Below are 21,400 nucleotides of genomic sequence, written 5' to 3' on the forward strand. Positions count from 1 at the left end.
TAAGGTATCAAATTTAGTTCTAAGACCATTTCCAGGTAGTATTTTGCGTTAACTTTCACACCCTTGTCAATAAATACAAGAGGAAGTTTTCCTTTGTTTGAGATGCCTCCCCAAACCATGACCGTTGATGAATTTTGGTATCGTAGTACATTCCGTTTGTGCGTCCATGATCGAAACCGACCACAACCGATCATTTTGAGCATGATGCAATGTTTGAAGAACAAACAAGTTCTCATCAGAATAGAATACTTCTGAAACGCCGTGCCAAAAGAGCTGCATGCATCTTTCCTGCCGTTTTTGTTTTGCTGCTCACTTTAATCCATGGATTTCACCTTTTTTGAATGCTTTCACATCCACATCCATTTTCAAAATTCGGCGAAGAGTTTTCCTTTTGAAATTCAGCTGAACTGCCATTTTCCGTGCGGACCGGTCGCAATTGCGACGAATTTATTCTCGAACAACCTTTTCGACCTCTGCAGTTCTAACACTTCGTTTTCTTCTGGTTTTTTACTGTTTTCAACAGATCCCGTCTCGACAAATCTTTTTAGTGTATAGTATACAATTCCTCTTTTTATGCCGTGCAAAAATAGCACCGTTTAACAATTTATTTAATATCAACGACCGTAACTCAAACTCTGGTACGTGCACACCGAACGAGCCACAATACGAAAATGACACTACGTCAAGTAAGACTTACGTCATGATGCCACACACACATGGTCTTAGTTTGATTGTATTAATTGTATTTGCCGCTGCAAGCATAAAATGATTTTTGTTCGAATATATATGTGTCACACTGTATACGGCTCCGCCACTCTCCGCTCTCAGTTTGTATTCCGCCAAATATCGACCGCAGCTCCTTTCGCTCGAACACGGCAAAGGTGCGTATGTCCTTCGTGAGCAGCGTCATAACTTGAAATTCATAAAGAACTACCAGTCTAATAGGAGTTTTATACAAGACGCTGGAAGGATCAATAGGATTGTTGCACTAGTTCCACAATTGTCTTGTACTCTTGCAGCTGTTTCCGTTTCTGGCTATAATATCAAAGTCATCTGCGAATCCTAGGACATTGTTAGCTTTGCTGAAAATCGTGCCACTTTTTTCGATGACCGCTCGTCGGATCATCTCCTCAAAAGTTGGTTAAAAATAGTTAAAAAAGCATGAAGGATAAATCATTACCTTGCCTCAACCCTCGCACTGTCTCGAATCAACTCAAGGGCGTCCTCAAAACGTTCACAAACCGCATCAGCCAATGTGGCTCTGCCAAAGCCAAAGTTTGTCTGGAAAACCGTGTCCGTCCATTTTATGCCATAGCTGGTCTCGATTGACTATATAGTGTGCTGCTTTGAACTCGATTAAGTGTCACGTGGGCACGTTCTAGTTCTAGTCATCAACTTACAACAGGAATGTGCCTCGGTTTTGCGCTTTTGCAGACGGATTTAAAAGTATTTGTTGTTGGTAAACTTTTAAACAAGCCAATGGTGCGCCCATGGGGAATCCCCTTTCTCCTTTTCTATATGAGCTCTTTATGGCCAACATAGAATATGAAAGAAATCGCCTATCAAACCGTTGTTAATGAGACACATGGGCGATATTTTTGTATTTTTATTGATGAAGAACTTAAGCAACTTTTAGAGTTTATCAACAGCATTCACCAAGACATTAGATTTACATTTGAATTAGATTAGAATGGCACTTTGGGAAGAACCTAGTGGAGAGTCGTTTCGGTGGGTGCGTTTTTCTGTCGTGTTTTTAAAGGTCTGCTGGCAGATGCTCCTGACCAGCAGCTTTGTTAATGTTCAGTAAGCCAATCTCCTGTTTAACCTCCTGAAGATCAGATGCTGGGAGACTAACGGTAATAAAAACTGTTCTTCCGTCTGGAGACAGGTAAGAGCGGCGAACAAAAGACTGGTTCTGGTCGCCCAATGATACTGCGCGACTGTAAAGTGCAGCAAAAGCTGAAAAGGAAGAGCGAGGAAAGGGAGACCTCATCGTTCCGCGTCTTAAACCGGGAAGTCGGAGCAAACGGCCAAACGGTGAAGAAGTACCTAGCCAAATAGATAGTTTTATACGGAAGCTGCAGTCGACCATGTCTGAGTAGCAGGCAATCACCCAGAAGCAGCTGAAAATGCTGGTGAAAAATATGCTTCCGGCGAGGTACGACGTACTGGTCATGATGAATGGCGAGACCTAGTTGACGCTGGACGCAACACCTGACTGGCACTGGGTATTTTACATCCAAGGAAGTAACCAATGATGGCAAATATATCTCCGACGCTGAGTCTCCGAAGAAAGTTCTTCTATGGTTGACGATCAACAAGAATGGAATGTCCATGCCGCTGTTTTTTCCTTCGAGGCTTGCGGTGAACAGGGAGATATATAGTACGACATGCCTACCGAAAGTTACCTCTTTCATCAAGAAGTATGATGCGAAGGAGGAAATGGTCTTCAGGCCTGAATTTACCTCGGCCGCTATGCCAAGAGATCATCGGAGGAGATGGACCGACTAAAGATAAACGTTGTACCGTCAACGCTTCCAACGTGCACTAGTAGCGAACGATAGAAAATGTTTGGGCGAACCTCAAACGGAGGATCTACTCAAATAATTTCGTGGCCAAAACAAAGAAGCAGCTGATCGCCCGGACCATGAAGGGTTGAAGAGCATGCCGACACCCATTTTTTCATCAGCTATTGCTAAGGCTCCGAGCAACTCTCGTAAGGCCGCTTTTTAACGAAAGGATGGGAAGGCCTGGCAAAATACTTGCTCTTCTCAGAGGGATCCTTCTATTGTACGTTAATAGCTAGGAATATCGTACATAGGTGGTGCTAGTGTACACACAAGTTGAGCGCAACAATATTCGTTGTAGGATTTTTGTAGGGTTTGGTTGCTTGTGATTGAGGTATTCATCGAAGAACTGCTTCCAGCAAAGCATGCACCGTAATTAACGAGTTAACAATACGGGCCCTTCCTTATATATTTTTCTACTCTTTTCCCTTCACGTCTTGTCCCACTCTAAGATTACTATAAAACACCGTTGGTTTCATTATTTTCCTCCATTGAAAAGGCTAACGTCATACTATACAGTTGGATTTCGAATTTGGCATGGTTAAATTTTGGCATAGTTCGATTTTGGGATACCTTGATTTTGGCAACAAAAGTATTCGTTTTTGGCAACACAAGATATTTCATTTCTAAAAATATGCTTAAATATCAATCAGTTTCTGCATACATGCTTTAAACGACGAAAAAATGATGCCCTCAGTATGTTCATGAAAAAAAGTTATGTGGTTTCAAACAATATTTTTTTGCCGTAGGACTACGTCTTACCGCAGGGAGTCAAAGACTTATTTGCACCGGACGCATAGCTCTTGGTGGACTTTTTAAACATAAAATGGTTGCAATCGTTGATTAATGATATTTAGTCAATTTCTAAAGCACTTACATTAAATTTTTTCACATCGAACAAGGGTCTCGATTTTGGCAAGATTTCGATTTTGGCAACATAGGCGACACGCATTAGTTGCCAAATTCGAAATCCTACTGTACAGCATCACTATTCAGCTAGTTATATGCTATCGGTTAATGCTGTGTGTCAGTGTTATTTTACCCTTCACTACCACCTCCTTCCCTATTTACGGTTACTACTCGCTCTTAGAGCCAAGAAATATAATTCACTCTTAAGGTGCGTTTAGATTGGCAACATATGGCATGCAACTTTTTCCAAACAGTTACCCGCTATTTTCAAGCAACATAGCAACGTATAAGAAATGTTCAAGTGGCAACAGAAGCAGCATTGAGTAACAACTAGCAACATGTCGCATACCAAATGTTGCATTCCACATGTTGCCAAAAAATTCCCCAGTCTAAACGCATCTTTATACAAAGGGCGTCATCACGTTCCTTGAGCCAGTACCAGTCTTACAAAACTTGCCCTGACAAGAGGCTTCTGCGTTGTTAATGCAGAGTTAGGTACGATGATCGTACACCTCGTGGGAAAGATGTGAAAGTGCCTGAGAATAATCTGAAATCTTTAATTTTTGCAATCCTTCGTAAATGTGATACACGGTCAGGGTGAGAAGTCACGGAGCCTTATGAAAAACACTAGCGTGATATGAGTTACAGTCATGAAATACAATGTCAAACCAGGAAGGTTATCGTTCTATTTTAGGCTCAAGTTCGAATACACTAATAAATTCATTGGAATAGTTGCTTATGATTTAGCTAGACGTTGCTGGTAAAAAAACTAGGTTTTTGTGAAGTATCCACACAAGAGGACACTCTTTTTTTTTGTCAAGTTCGGATAGCGAACTGCAACCATATAATAACTATGTAGATTAATCAGCAGTTTTTCTGCTTATTTTAACTACAACGTTCGGATTCATCAATTTTTTAACTGCCGACATTAAATTTAGATGTCATTTGTCTACAGCAATTTGGTTTACAGCCATTAAAGAGGAACAAAAGTACTGTGTAATAAGTATCATTCTAGCAGGGTTGTCACAAATTCACTTGTTATTGGCAATAAAAAAAAACGTGAGACAACTTATCGCGTAGATCGGTAAGCCAATATCGGAAAAGAATATTTAAAAAACTAAGAACACGAAAACACACCGATATATGGATTAAGACAACCCTTAAGCCTATTTTTAGCATCGCTAATCCTGTATAACGCTATTAAATTCTGTGTGCATGTCTTTTGTACGGTAACTAGGTACATCGCCTTTAAAGCTATAGCCTCCTACAGACACACTCAGCAGTACACTTTCAAACCTATTTCCCTCCGCGAAAGAGATACAGCACATAAGGCAAAAGCCTAATCGTACTATACTGAATTCCAGCACGGCCAGGCCAGGTTTTCCAGTGCGATAGAGGTTCTAAAGACTTTTGCAGCTAAATAGCCGCATGAGTCAAATGTTCGAAGCAAAGGGTATTAGCTATAACAGCCAGCCATGTGATAGAAGCAGAGAAAAAGCAATCGATAAACAACGCATAAAAGCCGTCGTCCGGCCGACCATCCGTCGCGTCCGTCGGATAGTCGGTTCTGTTTTCATTTTTTTCGATTTTCACACATACTTCCGCTTACCAATAGTTATTTTCTGTTATTTCTCCAAGCGGTTTATGTCTGCTGGGAAGGTAATCCAAATGTAACGTTTCGTATGTAGATATGTATCCAATGATAACCGCTTTTCAGTTTTTTTTTGCCTAGCACTGTTGGCCTCTACGCAGCCAACCTAATTGCATTCTACGCGTAATACACCAGCTATTTGAAGGATTCATCAAAACTTTCGATGCAATTCTTGCACAACCGCTTATGCAAACATTTGTTACCGAAACAGCGAAACTATGTTTCCATTTGTTGCCAATAGCTCACATGTAGGTGTAAACAGCACACGCTAGAAGCTAGAATCCGCACTCTTCAAATCCAATTACGATAAGTTTTCTTCCTATTATCCAAACAGGTAGAATCTCACCCACCCAGCACTGCGTGAATCATCATCGTGTAGCTTCTGTACTCGCGAAAACTTACTTCGTGCATGAGTAGATGATAAGGTCCTGAGCTCTACCACAGCGTTCGAATGCCTATGCTTCACACCGACAAAAACTGCTCCTGGCAAAAGCGACCATCGGATGCGGATGATGGTCGGGAAGCGAAGCGGCACTCCCTCTGGGATCCTCAGCAGGGTTAAACTACCATGAACCACCGACCATCAGGAAAACCGTATTTCTGCGTCCGGGAATTTTCCAACCAACCGATCGATACCGAAGTCAAAACTAAACTGAAAAACTGTCGGTGCTTTCTCTCGCGATGCATCTGGTGGCTGGCTGCTTTCGGTTTCGTGTGCTTCGGGTCGGAATCCGTCCAATGCAAAGCAACCTGCCTGCCGTGCCGTGCCATGCCGTGCTGCCATGCCAGCCAGTCAGCCAGCAGACCAACCAACCGAAACACCCCAGTCAGTCAGCAGAAATCACCATCCATGCCGAAGCATAAAATTGCGATTCATTTCGGCTGGGTTTCTCTCTGTCTGTGCTTTTGCTCTCCATTTCATCACCCAACTCGGCCGGACTGTGCCCGAGGATAAATAACACGTTACAGCGCACATTTATTTACGCGCATAACAAACTCTCCCCAACGCGAACCTATAGCAGCCGACTCTCGGCAGGCAGGAAAATGCATTCGCCTGTCGGTGTGCACAACCGGGCGATTTACTCTCTCCCATTTGAGGCATAAAAGTTATGCTCTGTTTTGTTTATGCTCCGCGCCAGGATGCTTCAAGACCAGTGTTGAGTCACAAGTCAAATCATAGCTGAAATGGACTAGGTCTTTATTTTGAACAATTTTTTCGGAACTTTATTAGGAGTTGAATACAAACAAAAGAACATAATTTAAATTGAGTGTTTTACCCGATTTCCTCTTTTATTATCGCAAAAAACAACCACCCAAAGAGAAAAATAAACAGAGAGAAAGAGAGCGCGTACATTGATAGCGTGTGCGAGCATAGGCCCTCGCTGCGCAAACGCTGCGGTTACATGATTATAGTGAAAGTTAAAACCAATATTGCATGCAAGTAGTCAGACCAGAAGCATTTTATGGTACAAAGCAGTGCGGTCAGATATTTTTAGAAAAGGGCGAACTTTCAGAATTTTTTTTCTTTCCTCATACTTAAATTACCACTCTGCAAGTGGGAAAATTTACGTAGAAGCACTCCGGTCGCCGGTCAGGCAGAACAAAGGGATGAAATCAGAGATCTCCACTGTTGACGGTTACCCCTCATAGCTTTTACCTGTCGCCAGGACAGGTTCACGTCAATATTCCGGATGTCGTTGGCTAAGCTGCGTCGCCATGAGCCTCTGGGTCTGTCTCTTCTACGTTGTCTTTGCGAATTCCAGTCGAGTGCTTCTCTGCAGACATCGTTCGCACCTTTCATCAAGGTGTGTCCGATCCGGTTATACTTTTGTTCACGGATTTCTATTGCTATCGGCCGTTGATGACATCGACGATGGAGTTCCTCGTTGGATGTTCAGTTGCCAGACCACCAGGCACGAATGGTATATCGCAGTGACTAATTAATAATACCTGCAGTTTTTGTGTTGTCTCCGCTGAGATGCACCACACTTCGCAGGTGTACAACACGAATTTAACGTTTGAGTTGAAAATTCGGGTTTGATATGTCGAGGTCGAGACCCAGTTCGAGCACCAAATATAAAAGACCTACAAAGGCACCCCTGGCCTTTCTGCTCCGTATGGTTATATCACTCTTAGTACTGGAAGCTCATTTAACTTGCTCTGCATATCGATTCAACGTTGTACGAGCAAGAATATCGTCGGTTAGGTCATTTATCTGCTCCATCGTGAGAGGATTTCAAGGAAATCATCGATTTGGTCTACTGTCAATAGTGCCAACTAGTATTTCACCCAAAAAGATGAGAAACAGCAGCCGGGATACTATGCAACCCTGTGTCACATCAGCAGTAGCCCTCGTACCGAGCCCAGATTAGATGGGCTAATTTTTCTGGAAATCCTCTACGTCTAAGTACGCCCCAGACGTTTTGTATTTGAGTCAGTGAAAGGATTTTTCTAAGTCAACGAACATCAACAGAAGAAATTTCTGCAATTCATTGATCTGCTCCAATACAATGCGGAGCGATGGGATATGGTCTACACATTATCGGCCAACACGGACACCAGCTTGCTGCCGCCAGAGTAACGACGATCTTCTCCTGGATCTGGTTAAGAATTACCTGATAGTTTACTTTCAGAGTAATACAGAGCAACGTGGTGACACGCCAGTTACCGCATTCAGTAAGGTCCCTTTTTAGGGACTCTCATCAATATGCCCTGCACCTAGTCCACCGGGAAACTTGCGGTCTCCCATATATTGCTGAAGAGTTGACGAATCATATGGGCTGACAAATATGGATCAACTTTAAGCATCTCGACTGTAATGCAGTCTGTTCCTGGTGCTCTGTTGAATTTCATGTTTTTGATTGCTACCTGAATTTCATCCAGTGATGGCGCCTCAAAGTAGATGCGATTAATGCGACGAACTGTTGGCATCATGCGCTGCTAGTCAACTCAAAAAAATGTTCAGTCCATCGCTTTAGCTGTTCTATACGGTCAGCCATTAACTGACCAGCTCTGTCCTTTAGCAGCATCTTGGTATTCATCCAGGCACCACTAAAGCGGCAAAAAATATCGTACCACAAATGGATATCACTATTGTCGGAGACGGTACCCAAGAGCTCTGCATACTCTGCAATTGGTTTGCCAGGTTTGCCAACTCGTCTCTCTAAGGGCGTGAACAGCTTTATATTCTGTAGCCCAATTAAGCATCTCGGCGTTCACGTAGGACATTACTGGCAGAGTACTCAGCACCTCTACCATTTTTGCAAACGGCAAACTTTCTTTGGGCAGACCCAGTTTGATATTGTGTTCCATGCAATTGCGGTCAGGTCAACCAGGAGGTCCAAAGGTTTTGTACTTGAGCTATGACAGCCGGAAGTTCAGATTCAGGCCAATGTAGTAGCGGTGGTTACGTTTACAGTAATTCTCAACGTTGCAATGGAATCACAACTTACACCTCCAGTTCCCGTGATCGCAAAGACAAATTCCGCACAGTTTGTACTGCTCGACAGCTCTCAGGCGGTGTCTGCTGAAGTTCATCGAAGTTCCGCCCGCGATAGTCTAACTTTTCACATATCGGACACGGCTTTCTAACCTGAGCATCCCTTGAGTCCCCTGCCTGAATCACTATGTGCATGGATGTGTCTCGTCAACTCTTTTCAATTTCGGACACATCAATTTTTGGCGACACCAGCGTGCTAACTTCGCTCGTATCTACCGCCAGGTTATCCAAAGTTGGTCACAAAAACTGCCATAAGAGTACAATAAAGCTCACAGTGTTGCTTGGGCGGAGATCTTTGCACTTTTTGAGCAAAACAAAGCAAAGCGCTATAAACGTCTTTCTAAGACTTCACCGGGGGGCTCTGTAGCCGCAAGGTTACCGAGTCTGGTTTGACAAGCGAATGGTCGTGGGTTCGAATCTTAGTAGAATCAGGCCATTCGATGTCAAAGTGACTTTAGCATGGGTTTATTCTCTGGCCCCTCATCACCCTTCCTTCATGCTGAGTTCTACATTATCCCGAAGACGCTTCTTATGGTTAGTATACAGGTATGAGGACCTAATGAGGTAATGGTTTTGAACCTCAGGAGGACTCACCAGTGCTAACTATAACGAGGCAAAACAGGTTTGGTATAGTAGGACATGCAACGAAGCATGGGTAAAACCCACAACACATAAGCACGCATAAAAAATATATAAGCTTATCGTTTACTCAATAACGATAAAAGCACAGAAATGCAGTGCACAATACAGCATACACCCGGGCAACATTACAATAGATCAATAATGTTGTGGTCAAAGGCATGGGCTTATCACCATACAAAAAAAAGACTTCACCGTTCTTTATCGACAAACTTCACAGCCGGCTATGTAAGAGTGTTCCGGTTTGGATAAGAATGAAAAATTTGTGAAAAGACTGTAGGGGATCGTGGCATTCATTATGCTGGAAGCTAAAATACCAGGATTTTTGAAAGCAGTTAGAAGCGCGTGTCTCTACAATAAATTTGAAGAAATGAAAGGAAAATTCCTGATAAGCTTCGTCAGACTTCGATGGAAGCGAAACCTTTTTAAATTGTTGGAAGCGTTGACTACAAAATCCGTTCTAGCAAAAGAGATAAGTCGCTAAACATATCATATCTGCGTGAATTCTACTTTGCTAAAGATAAACCAAGTAGAACCTAATGGACGAAAAAGTTGTCCGCAGATGATGAGCGAAGACCAGCAGTAGCTCGAAACGTCCGGACTAACTGGTATTTAAAAATCTTCATACTTATTTCGCCGAAAAACGTCGATTAAATCGAACAAACTTTGCTAAGCAATAATACCGAAGCTAAAGTTTGACATTTACTAAAAAACATCAACATTTCCAACGAATCCGAAAAATCTAGCAATTGCGATGTTTTATACATCAATACCGAAATACCAAATTTCGCCAAAAGAGCCCAACACCAACATTTTAAAGCATTTAGCAAGCGAGCTGCGATGTTTGCCACGAAAACATAACCTCTTGTCAGGAATCTGGTTTCCCTTACGGACCGATTAAGGTTCTTATATAGTAGACTTTGGAGTAGGAGTAGGAGCTTAATTAGGAATGATTCTTTTTTTTTTGGCCTTTAGAAGCGCTTTTCAACAAGCTTAGTTCCAGTTCACCCTTTTAGCGTTGCGAAGCGTATTCAGGAGTTTCAACCTTAATTTGGTAATATTTTCTTTGACTTATCTGGTGCAGCGTAGGGCAACGGGTTGGAGCTTAATTCAGGATCATTTTTGGAAGCTTAATTCACGATTATTTCCCTTGACATTTTGTGGCTTTTACAAGCGCTTTTCACCATTTTTTTCGGTCTGCGCTCCCCGACGAGTTGGGATCATTTACTCATTTGGCTTTTATGGTTTTTAGAAGCATTTTTTAGCGACTTGGAACCTTATTCGTGATATCTTTCTTTTTGGTTTCTGGAAGCGCTGGTAAATCTTTAATTGTTGGATGGACGAATGGCTTTTAGAAACTTTTTCAGCAATTCTGGCGTTTTCTGTCCTTTAATCAGCGATTTGGAGATTAATTTGGGATCGTTTTAGAAGCGTTTTTTACCAACTTGGTGCTTAGTTTGGAATCATTTTCGTTTTAGTTCTTTTCTGGGCTTTAGAAGCATTTTCCAGCAATTGGTAAGTTAATTTGGAATCATTTTTTAACCATACTGATTGTTACGTTCGGCATAATCAAATCGAAATCTTTCCTACATTTTTATTCACTTTATTTATTTACTCACTTTGCTTACGATTTACAGTTTCAATTACTTTTGAATGATATTGTGTTCCACGATTCCTTGCTGCTTGCTACAGTTGTTTGTTGTTTAAACTTATGTTTGTTTTCATTTTCTTTCTTTTTTTCTTCAGCTTGCCTTATAGCGCCAACTAGAACTTTAGTTAATTTCTCTCTTTTCATTTTTATTCACTTCTTGCTGTCGTCTTGCGTATTTCCGTTTTTTTTTTGTTTTTCTAACGTGTGATATTTCAAAGGTTTGTCGCAATTACATGCGGGAAGAAATGAGCTGCGCGGCAATCGCTTCGTCTTTTTTACGCAATCCGTGTACGGAATCACCTCTCCTGGCTAGGGTGCTACCAGGGGAAAACTACCCCGGCTGTAACACCCGCTTTACAACGAAAACAAAACTAACGATGTGTAGTCAAGCGATATTAGAATGACATGAGATCAAGATGGATTTGTGTTTCTGTTTGTGATTTGAAGTAATATCTTCGTTTGTTTTTCACTTCAACATGCTCTTTTTTCTCTTTTGCTTTTTGTTTATAATCAATTTTACTAATCTTATGATACTATTCCTAGCTGTGTGAGTGTGCAAGTGTAATTTATTTTAATCTGTTTTGTTGTCAGTTTTGTTGTTCAAAAATAATATGCCATGAAAATATGTATTTTATTTTTATTTTTTTGCCATTCACTGCTGCACACTTAGAGATAGTTTTTGTTTCATTAAATATGTTTTCATTCACTTTGCTGTGCCTGTTGCTGGTTCGTGATCATTTTTATGTCAATGCGTCCAGAGGATTGTAGAGCTCCACTCATCATCTACACATTTGCAATTGGTTTTCATTACTCACTTCTTTTTTTGCTAGAATTTTGTTTTATTTATGATTTGATTATCCATCCAGCATTGTAACTAGTATGTAATTCACATCTCGCTAACTAAAACTGCGTTTTACTCTTACCAGTTATATCATTTAAGTAAGTTTGCTTTATCATTTGATTAAATATTTTATTTTCCACAAGAACATTCTGTCATTGATTTATGTAGCCTTAAGTAAAATGTCTCTTTTATTACTTATTACTTACTATGCAGGATTACTCCCTTCTGTATGAACTACCGAAACACGTTCTACAACTTTTTTCGCGTAATTATTTTACATAAATCTACTATCTGAGAATTTTGGATTGTAACATTACGACTGTTTACTTTTTTACTAGTAGTAGTTTTCATGGGCTCAAGTGTATTTTCTTACTCTTCGAATGATAAGCACTGGTATTGTTTCTGTATCAATTCGTTCGTTCCGCGCGTTATTTTCCGACAGATCAACGACGATTGCGTGACTGCCTCTGCGTGAGATGTTTGATATCTGCGGATAGCTTTTCCTCCAACTCCATTATCATTCACTCTATCGATTGAATGTTAAAGTTTTAAATGTTTTACAGCGTTTAAAAATAGTTTTCCTTCTAAACTATCGTGTCCCTCGGCATCAAAACTTTGTGTGTTTGTGTCCGGTTTGTTATTTACTAACTGAGCAAAATAGAGTGGATTTTTTGTTAGAATCTTTCAAGCTACACACTTTGCCTCACTTTTTTTTGTTTGTCAAACATACACAACACATGCTGGTTCTTAACTAGATAGAGAATATTTGAGTTTGTTCGGCACTCACACTATGCAATCAGTAAAATTGTGTAAAACAAAGCAAAAACTTAGTGTATATTAGATCGCAATATTTTAAAAAGCGTTGTAAAACTACCAGGCACTACGCACATCGGCGAAAGTTGATCTTCGTTGACTTTCAAAAAACCAGTTCAGTATGTTTAAAATGATAAGGCATATTCAGCAGCGTGGTACAAGCGAGAAAATCTTCATTCACTGTTAGTTTTATGGCAACAATGTTCTGCAGGCACGATGTTTTGGAGAAAAAACTTTAATAAAACATTTTTTTAAATAGATGTTCCTAATAGTTCAATACGCTAAAAATACTCCCCTAAGGCAAAAATTGCAACAGCTTGTTTCGTCTGACCACTGTCTTATGTTCGTAGTTTTATCTAGGAATAACACCGTTTGAGTATATCTCGTTTGAACCGTCGAGCAAGTAAAATATTATGCCCTAATTGTTTTGTGTTGATGTATGCTGTTGTGTGCTTGTGTTTGGGTGTACGTCTGTCTGAAGTTCGTGTTGAAATTGTGTTCGAGTATTGTTTAGAAATGGTATAAGACATTTTTCCGTCGACTAACATTATTTCAAAAATATGTAAATAGGCGGCAGCAGCAGCTGAATATTTTAGCTACAAAAGAACGCTCCTCGTTGTTTTCTCTGCGATGAGCCTCCGAATGGCATTTGTGTGTGTGTATGTAAAGTTCGTGTGTTTATGAAGTGCAGAATTTTTGTAAAATTTTAACCGGTGCATTTAAGGACACTGTATGCTTATTGTTCTACAATTTATACTGTAAATATTTGTTCGCTTCTTACTAGGGGGAATTGTAAACAGGACCGGAAACGACACCATTTTAGAAGTGCTTATAAACAACATCACATTCTTTGTTGTTTTATCGTTTATTTAAAGCATGGTTTTTTCAGTAAAAATAATATTGAGAAATTTAGAAGAGCATAAATGTAATCACCGAGAGCACATGGCTTTCAATGCCTTCAAATTGTGACTGTGAGTACTTATTTTTTGCCATTTTCGTTTAGAGAGCAAAAAAGTACTGAAAGACAAGCAATTATTTGCTAATTTAAATGAGTCTCGCTGCCATGTTTCGTATACGGTCTTAATAAGCACTTCTATGAATGTCGCAACAGCATATATTTTTAAAAAGTTTAAAACAAACGAGCAGCACTATTTTTCACAGTGCCGTTTCGATGTAGTCGGTAATGTTGATCAACTACGCTTAAAAAGGAGCGGAAGATGTAAACAAAAATAGGCACTTGCTAGAAAACAGAATTGAAAAACTTTAATGTTATACTTAAGCTCTTTTTAAAAGTTCCTTTTTTAAAATAGATATATTTTGATTCTATCCGAAATGCTTAATAAAAGTAAGAAATATATGAAAACATAATAAAATCCTTTTTTCTTCTGCTGCGAAAATTGCACTACGAGAAAGACACTATCAAATAACCGGAAGAGGGTTCTATTGCATAATCTATATTTCACGAATAATGTATATCTTACGACCGAAGACTTTTTTTGCCAAAAAATAATCACTTTTTTTCGAAACATGAACCATCCTGTTCACGATGAAATCAGTTAAGTTTAAAAAATATTTATATGTGTAATCTGCCAATTTCTATTGTTTTACACTAGCGGCTAACTTACTAAAACTGAAACTGTTTTACTACGCAACGTTCATCTCGCATTCGATCGGTGCAACAATACAGAGCAATTCCATGCTACACATGGACATGACGTAATGTAACGCTTTTGGCTCAACGCTCTCTACAATATTTTTAATGATTTTTCCCATAAACAAACAGAATTCAACGATGAAGTTGAGAGGAAATTCTGTTTATTCTGTCCGCTATACTAATTTTATTTATCCCATCTCCATTCTATGCCATCAAAAATGGTGGAGTCAGAGTTCAAATTTTTATTGAAGGTAACATTTCTTAGGCATTTCGTAGATGACAGTGTCAAACAATCGAAAGTATTTTTAAAGTAAAATTTTAGGTGCAATTTCAACTTAGATTTTGAGTTCAATTTGAAGACCACTTTCCAGTCCAATTTAAGTCCAGTTTCAAGTCTAGTTTCAGGTAAAATTTAACTTTTTTGTCCAATTTAATGTCTAATTTTAAGAATACTTTCGATTTCGAACCTAATTTCATGTCCTTTTCCAAGTCTGATTCGAAGAATAATAAGTTCAATTTTAAGTGCTATGTCAAGTTCAATTTTTTGTCCCATTTCAAGTCCTACCATGAACAACCTACAAAGAAACGGCGGAACGGGTTTCTCATGGATGGTCCGTTGGTTTGCACACAAACGCTAACCCGAAAAAAAAACCAAATAATTTTCACCTATGCAAAATTATGTTAATTTCATATTAGCTCTAACTTAGCATTTCCAAGTGTTTACGCTTTGTTCACTGGAACACCAAGGAACAACGCCGTTACTGATGTAACGCATTCGGTATTCCTCCATCTTCAAGCGGTTTTTAATCTTTCGACAATATCTTCACCGCGACCAGGAGGAAATTTCTCTGGCCATTTTACCAAGTTTTTGTTAAAAATCTCCACGACCGAAGCCTCATTTCCTTGGTTTGTGAATTTTTGAAGACCTTTTATTTTAAATGAGATTGGATTTGGAATGAGAACGAGAACCGAAATGGACTTTATTCTCAAAAACTTTTCAGCATGTCAGTAAGCGGACTATTCCTTTGTTGCCTGGTTGTGTCATTATTCATATTTTGAATCATTTGTTCATCATAATCAGTTTTATCCATGATGACAATTACCCTTACCTGCGTTTAAACAGTAGCGGCGTTTTGCACCTAATTCTTGAATGGTCTTCATGTCAGATTTATTCTCATGGCAAGCAAGAAGAGTTCTAGTAATTTTTGAAAAAGTCGTACGCACTTCACTAACTTGTGCCGTCGAGTGTTGGCAACTCTTAATGCCTGCTTGCCTAATGTCAATCGTCGCCAATTATTATCGGTTATTCTGTTGTTGGGAGAATTCGACTGAAGTTTTGTTGACCACAAAGTCATCCAACAGATGTACCTTAGTAAAGTTCTTTTATCGAGCGTCTTAGTAGAATCTGAAAAAAGAGAAAAGATGAAACTTTTTCCGTATGAATCATCTAGCAAATTTCCACAGAATACAAAATTTGTGTACGGCTTCTTGCAGGATTCATCCGTGTCTGTCTATTAACCATTCCCAATCAATTGTAAATTTAAATTACACAAAACTTCAAAGCCCAAATATAGGTAGGTACCTATACATAATAAAAAAAATTGTATTTCATTAAATTTAACTGTGATTAGTTAATTTCAGCTATGAACTAATTAATTTTTGTAAAAACAACGGATGATATTGTAATCAGAGATCATTTTGATCCAATTTTAAAATATTATTTGTAAGAAAGGCTAAAAGTTTCATCAAAAGCCAAGCGTTTCTTGCTGCCAGCGGGTTTGAAAATGAAATGAAATTGCTCTACATTTGCTCACACTCTCATTCACACCATCGCTCACTCACACGTTCTCTTCTTCCATGCCAGGCCTCAAATGTTCGCCCTCGCGCACGACAACAGCAGCAGCCTTACGACACTGAGCTGATGGCATTGTGCGGCGATCCCATCTGGATGAGAACCTTGTCCAGCCACTGCAGTGGCCCATGCAGGTGGATCTCGATCCAGCACGGAGTCGAGGTGACATCCTGCCGATGATATTCGGCACCCCAGCCCTTGACGAAGCTCATTCGTATCGTGCACATCTTGGTCAGCTCGTAGACCGCCTCGAACCCATGGTTAACCGAGTGCGACAGAAGCTGGGCGAATTCCTGGTTGTTGAAAATTTTCAGCGAACAACCGGGCGGAATTTTGCACACCGTGCTCGGGTGGAATCCATGGTGGTGATTGCAGTTGCGGCTCTGCACGAAAATAGCCGAATCCGAGAGACATTCGGCGTACACTTCGCCACCGACGTAGTACAGGTGAACGCCCTTTCCGATATGACGACGTGTGTTCTCGATTGTACTGTTCCTGTTTACGTTGCTCAGCTGACCGAGACAGAAACGGTCCGAATTATTGGATGGGTTTGTGAAACCGTCCACGATAATCGAGGTCGCATTGCAATGAAATACTTCGCCGACTCGGCAGTTCAGCTCATAATAAGCTATACTAGCCCAGTACGGTGGTTCCTGATAGCTGACCGGAGCCACTTCACCGTGCATCTGGTTTGTGTCCATCTGATTGTTGTCCGAGCCGGTGACATTATTGCCATCTTCCGGCGGGCTGTACGCAGGGGGAGGCGTTTCCGGCAGCGAACCGTACGGGCTTTGAGGATTTGAGTTTATCGGTCCGGGACTGGATACCGAGGAGATCGGACTGTTCGGGCCCATATGAGATGAAATCGGCGAGTTGGGTCCACCACCTCCGATGTGTGAGTTATTGAAGCCCGAATTGGTGTAGCTGACATTGTGCGGCATGTTGGGTTCGCTCATCTGGTGGAATGGCAACAACGAGTGGCCCGGAGCGAACTCAGAATGACGCGGAACTAGCACCGGAGGCAGAACCGGGCTTTCGACCCTCTTGTAATGGTATGGATTAATGCAAACCTCTTTCTGTTTGGCGCTGAACGGATATTGACATGTTTCGATCGGTTTCAGCTCATGGTGACTCTGCAGATCCGGCCAACGCCACACACGGCAATAGATAACATGCGGCAGTCCTTTGCGGTGGGATACCTTCAAACATTATTTATCGTTATCAAGAGGTTAATAACTTTCGAATAAAAAAAAAGCTGACAACTCACCTGTAATCGACCGTCCAGAGATCGTGGAATCGTGACGCACTTCGATGGTTGTCCGGGACAGGAAAGGGCTCGCTCTAACTCCTCGATGGCGCCTTTCCGTTTCTTGAGTTTCTTTACCAAACTATCGACGGCTTTTTCGGCCCATTTTTCTTCCTCATCGCCTTGTTTCCAGCCCAGTAACTTTTTCACCGCTGGACTGGTGAACGAAAACAGACTATTCAGGCTGGACATCGTACTGCTGCTCGAGGACTCCACATCGTCAGTGTCCATGTTGAAGAAAAAATCTGAAATCAGACAATAAAAACGAACGAAAGGAATGGTTAGAAAAACTATCATAACAAGGTGTATATTAGCGCTAATCGGAATACAAAAAAAAAAAAAAACAGAATACATTCTGTTACAGTTTTGCTTGATTGCATACAGTAAACAAATTTTTTAATTGATTCGTACAGCAGTAAAATTGTTAATGTTTATTGTTTCATAATTGCTAACGATTTCTATGACTTAAACTGTAAACAACAACATCAATCCATCACAATGACGTTTGTTTCATTTTATTTAATTTCAGTTCTTTATCAGCCTAGCACAGCCCCATCTTTGGGGCTCGCTTTTATTAGAACACGTAAAATCGCCACTATCTTTCGCCACATTAAATGCAATCTTATCATCACGAAGCAGAAGTTCGCGCATTTGATTTAAGCAGATTCGTCCGAAATCTGCGTCACTTGACGCATGATCAATGCCCACCTTGTTTCGTGCGATACCAACCAACCCAAGAACGGCTGATGCAAGCTTCGTGCAAACGACACACAAATTAGCGCGGTGTGCTGTGCTGATAAGCTTCCGCAATTACGCTGCAATAAAACCTAGCAAATTGCAGACGACGACCGCGGACGGCAGGCAATGGCACCTTTACCTTTATCAACAGCTGTATTTAAAAAAAAGTGTGTAACTCGATTTGGATTGATTGGTCAGCCGCCGCCCGCCGGTACCTCGGACTAGAGTAGGTTGGCGTTTGGAAAGATATGATCTACGCCGACGACCGGCTTCACAGCCAAACGAAAGCTTACAACAAGTGTTAGCGCGAATGACAAATTGCCCTCTTGATTCAAATTTTCGAATAATTTTGCATAAATCAGCACGCTAAGTAGATAACCTCCCGAACGAGAAGAGTCCTTGAATGTTCAAAACACAGTTCGAAATCCGTTCAACAGGTGTATGGTTGATTATATATGGGCACTGCAATAAACGCTGCCGCCCGGGAGAAACCCGCACATGTGTGCGACGGGCACACCTGTAATTAATTAATTTGCCACTTAACCACATTTTCAGGGCGATGCTGAACTCTGGTAGACAGTGTGTCGCTGCTGGCTGACTGACTCGCTGAATGAGCCAGCATTGAGCTCTTGATTGGAGCGGCAACAGCAGCAGTAGCAGTAGTTGACCACCAGTTTAATGAGAGCACAAAAAAATTAAGGATTAATTGCCTAGGTTATGTGCCTTGACTAAATGATATCTCTATAGCACCTAATTAAATATGTTTTATGGTAATTAGATAATTTAATTGAATATTTCCTTCAAGATACAAGATGAAGTATTCAAATATGGATTGGTTAGATTAGAGTGAAATATTACGAAAAAGGTTGATTGTAGACTTGCTTAACATGCTCAAATATGAAACGGATGAGAATAACTAGGAAGAAGCGCTGAACATAGCTATTATATAGCCATGCCAAGTCCCTGCATAGCGTCTGTACGGAACCATTCACGACTTAAAAACCATTATCATGAGAACTGACTATCGATTGGGACAATTTAGCAAAAAACGAGCAAAAGGAGCATCCGCCGACGGCGAAAGAATGCGAATGGCAGCTGCAGCGTCCAAACAACCAGGAAAGAATTGTCGGTCTGACGTCGTCCGACACAAACGAAGCTTTTGCTAGAATCCGACCGACATCGTCAGACAAATTCCAACAGGAAAAGGCAAGGTAAGACCTCTGTATGGAATTTAGCTTAGAGCTATCTAGTCGAACCATCCCGTACGTTAGACCTCTCCTGACTTCCGCCAAAAGTTCAGGCGCTACATGCACTCTGAGGCTCTGCCTTCATCTGTGGCGCTAGATGTTTCGACCCTCGAAAACGGATGGAGTATGATACGCTCGACCGTCAACGAAGCCGCAACCGCGGTGCTAGAAGTGGAAACCTCGAGTGCACGAAATAATTAGTTTGACGGGGAATGCCAGCAAGCGATAGAGAGGAAAAAAAAGAGCTTGGAAAAATTATCTAAGCATATCCACGAGAGAGAATTTGGCCAAGTATCGATGAGCGCGGAAGTTGACCACGATCCTGAGGAGGAAAAAGCGCCAAAAGGAGGACAAAGATCGTGAGGAACTGGAATAGCTATTCCGGGCTAATGACATGCGCAAGTTTTACGAGAAGGTGAACCAAACTCGTGAGGGCTTTAGCCTAAACCTAAAGCTGACATGTGTAGGGACGAGGGAGGGGATTTAATCACAAACAAGCGCAAGGTAGTCGACAGGTGGAAGCGGTATTTTGATGAGCACCTCAACGGCGATATAACAGAAGGAGACGCAATGGAAGTTAACCTCGGAGTGCCTACAAACTACTACAGCGTGCCGGCTCCGGTTCTCGAAGAGATCCGGCGAGAAATTCGTCAACTGAAGAATAATTGAGCCGTCGGAAAGGACCGACCTCCAGCAGAGCTCTACAAAAATGGCCAAGAACCGCTAGCAACGGCACTGCATTGGATAATTTCTAGGATTTGGGAGGAGAGAAACTACAGAAGGAGTGGATGGAAGGTGTAGTCTATCCCCAATAGCAAGAGAATTCGTATTCGCATCATATTTTCGTGGATTTCAGGGCAGCATACAATACGGTTGAACGAGAACCGCCCTGGCAGATAATGAACGAGTACGATTTTCCGGACAAACTGACACGGCTGATCAAAGCTACTCTAGAGCGAGTGGCGTGCTACGTGCGCGTTTCGGGGACACTCTCGTGTCCTTTCGAATCACGCAGAGGGTTGCGGCAAGGAGATGAACTGTCCTGTATGTTATTCAACATTGCTATTGAAGGTGTGATCCAGCGAGCGGGCATCGAAACGAAAAGAACGATCTTCAGCAAGAGTAGCCAACTCCTAGCCTGCGCAGACGACCTCGACATCATCACTAGAAACCTTGGGACGGCAGAGGCAATCTACGCCAGACTAAAAACGGATGCTAGGAGGATAGGGTTACAAATCAATGCATCGAAAACCAAATATATGGTAGGAAGAGGCTCCCGAGAAAGCAACGTTTGCCTCCCACTGACAGTGACTATTGATGGTGATGAACTGGAAGTGGTTAATGAGTTCGTGTATTTGGGATCTCTGGTCACCGCCGACAATAATACGAGTAACGAGATCCAACGACGCATTCGAGCTGGAAATCGAGCCTACTTTTTCCTCCGCAAGATGCTTCGATCTGGGACCATGCGCCACCGCACAAAGCTGACGATGTACAAAACGACCGGTAGTCCGGTAGTCCTCTACGGACTTGAGACAGTAACTTTGCTTACGAAGGTCTTACGTGCACTAGCCGTATTTGAACGGAAGATGTTGCGGACTATTTTTGGCGGAGTACAAACGGAAAGCGGAGAGTGGCGGAGGCGTATGAATCACGAGCCACATGCACTCCTTGGAGATTACCATCGTACACCTGGCGAAAGTTGGGAGACTACGGTGGGCCGGCCACGTCGCAAGGATGCCGGACGACTTCGCAGTGAAATCCATTCTCTTCAAGAACCCCACCGGCACCAGGGCCCAACGTGCTAGATGGCTCGACCAGGTTGAAGCCGACTTGTGTATGTCAAGACGCGCAACGAATTGGCGACGAGTAACCCAGGACCGAGTACAATGGAGAGGAATTCTTGATGCGGCAAGAGCCACCCCGGCTCTCGGCTGGTAAAGTAAGTAAAGTACTTTTAAACAAATGTCTAGAGCCAGGAAGTGTGGAGACTACTTATAATTTCCTCTTGGATTAGACCCTTCATGCGCACT

The 21,400-nt window shown here is 41.6% G+C and overlaps 2 protein-coding genes across 3 annotated transcripts in view; both read right to left on the reverse strand.

Annotated features, from left to right (window-relative positions):
- LOC128743604 (serine-rich adhesin for platelets) overlaps window positions 1–5,679 on the reverse strand; it is a 374,341-nt gene extending 368,662 nt beyond the window's left edge. The window contains exon 1 of one of the 2 annotated variants that reach the window (XM_053840207.1): window positions 5,530–5,679. The gene's annotated coding sequence lies outside the window, so the exon portion shown is untranslated. Of the gene's footprint in view, window positions 1–5,085; window positions 5,199–5,529 lie in introns of those variants that run through there. The other variant, XM_053840208.1, reaches the window with a different exon arrangement.
- Window positions 5,680–10,885: 5,206 nt separating this feature from the next.
- Window positions 10,886–21,400, reverse strand: part of LOC128741969 (protein mothers against dpp) — a 65,520-nt gene continuing 55,005 nt past the window's right edge. Inside the window, exons 2-3 of the mRNA XM_053838117.1 lie at window positions 17,344–17,627; window positions 10,886–17,275 (exon numbers count right to left, since the gene is read on the reverse strand). Of these exons, the coding sequence (XP_053694092.1) occupies window positions 16,130–17,275; window positions 17,344–17,613 (1,416 nt within the window). The 5' untranslated portion in view covers window positions 17,614–17,627 and the 3' untranslated portion in view covers window positions 10,886–16,129. The remainder of the gene's footprint in view (window positions 17,276–17,343; window positions 17,628–21,400) is intronic.

This window comes from Sabethes cyaneus, chromosome 3 (genome assembly GCF_943734655.1).
Source record: "Sabethes cyaneus chromosome 3, idSabCyanKW18_F2, whole genome shotgun sequence".
Lineage (NCBI taxonomy): Eukaryota > Metazoa > Arthropoda > Insecta > Diptera > Culicidae > Sabethes > Sabethes cyaneus.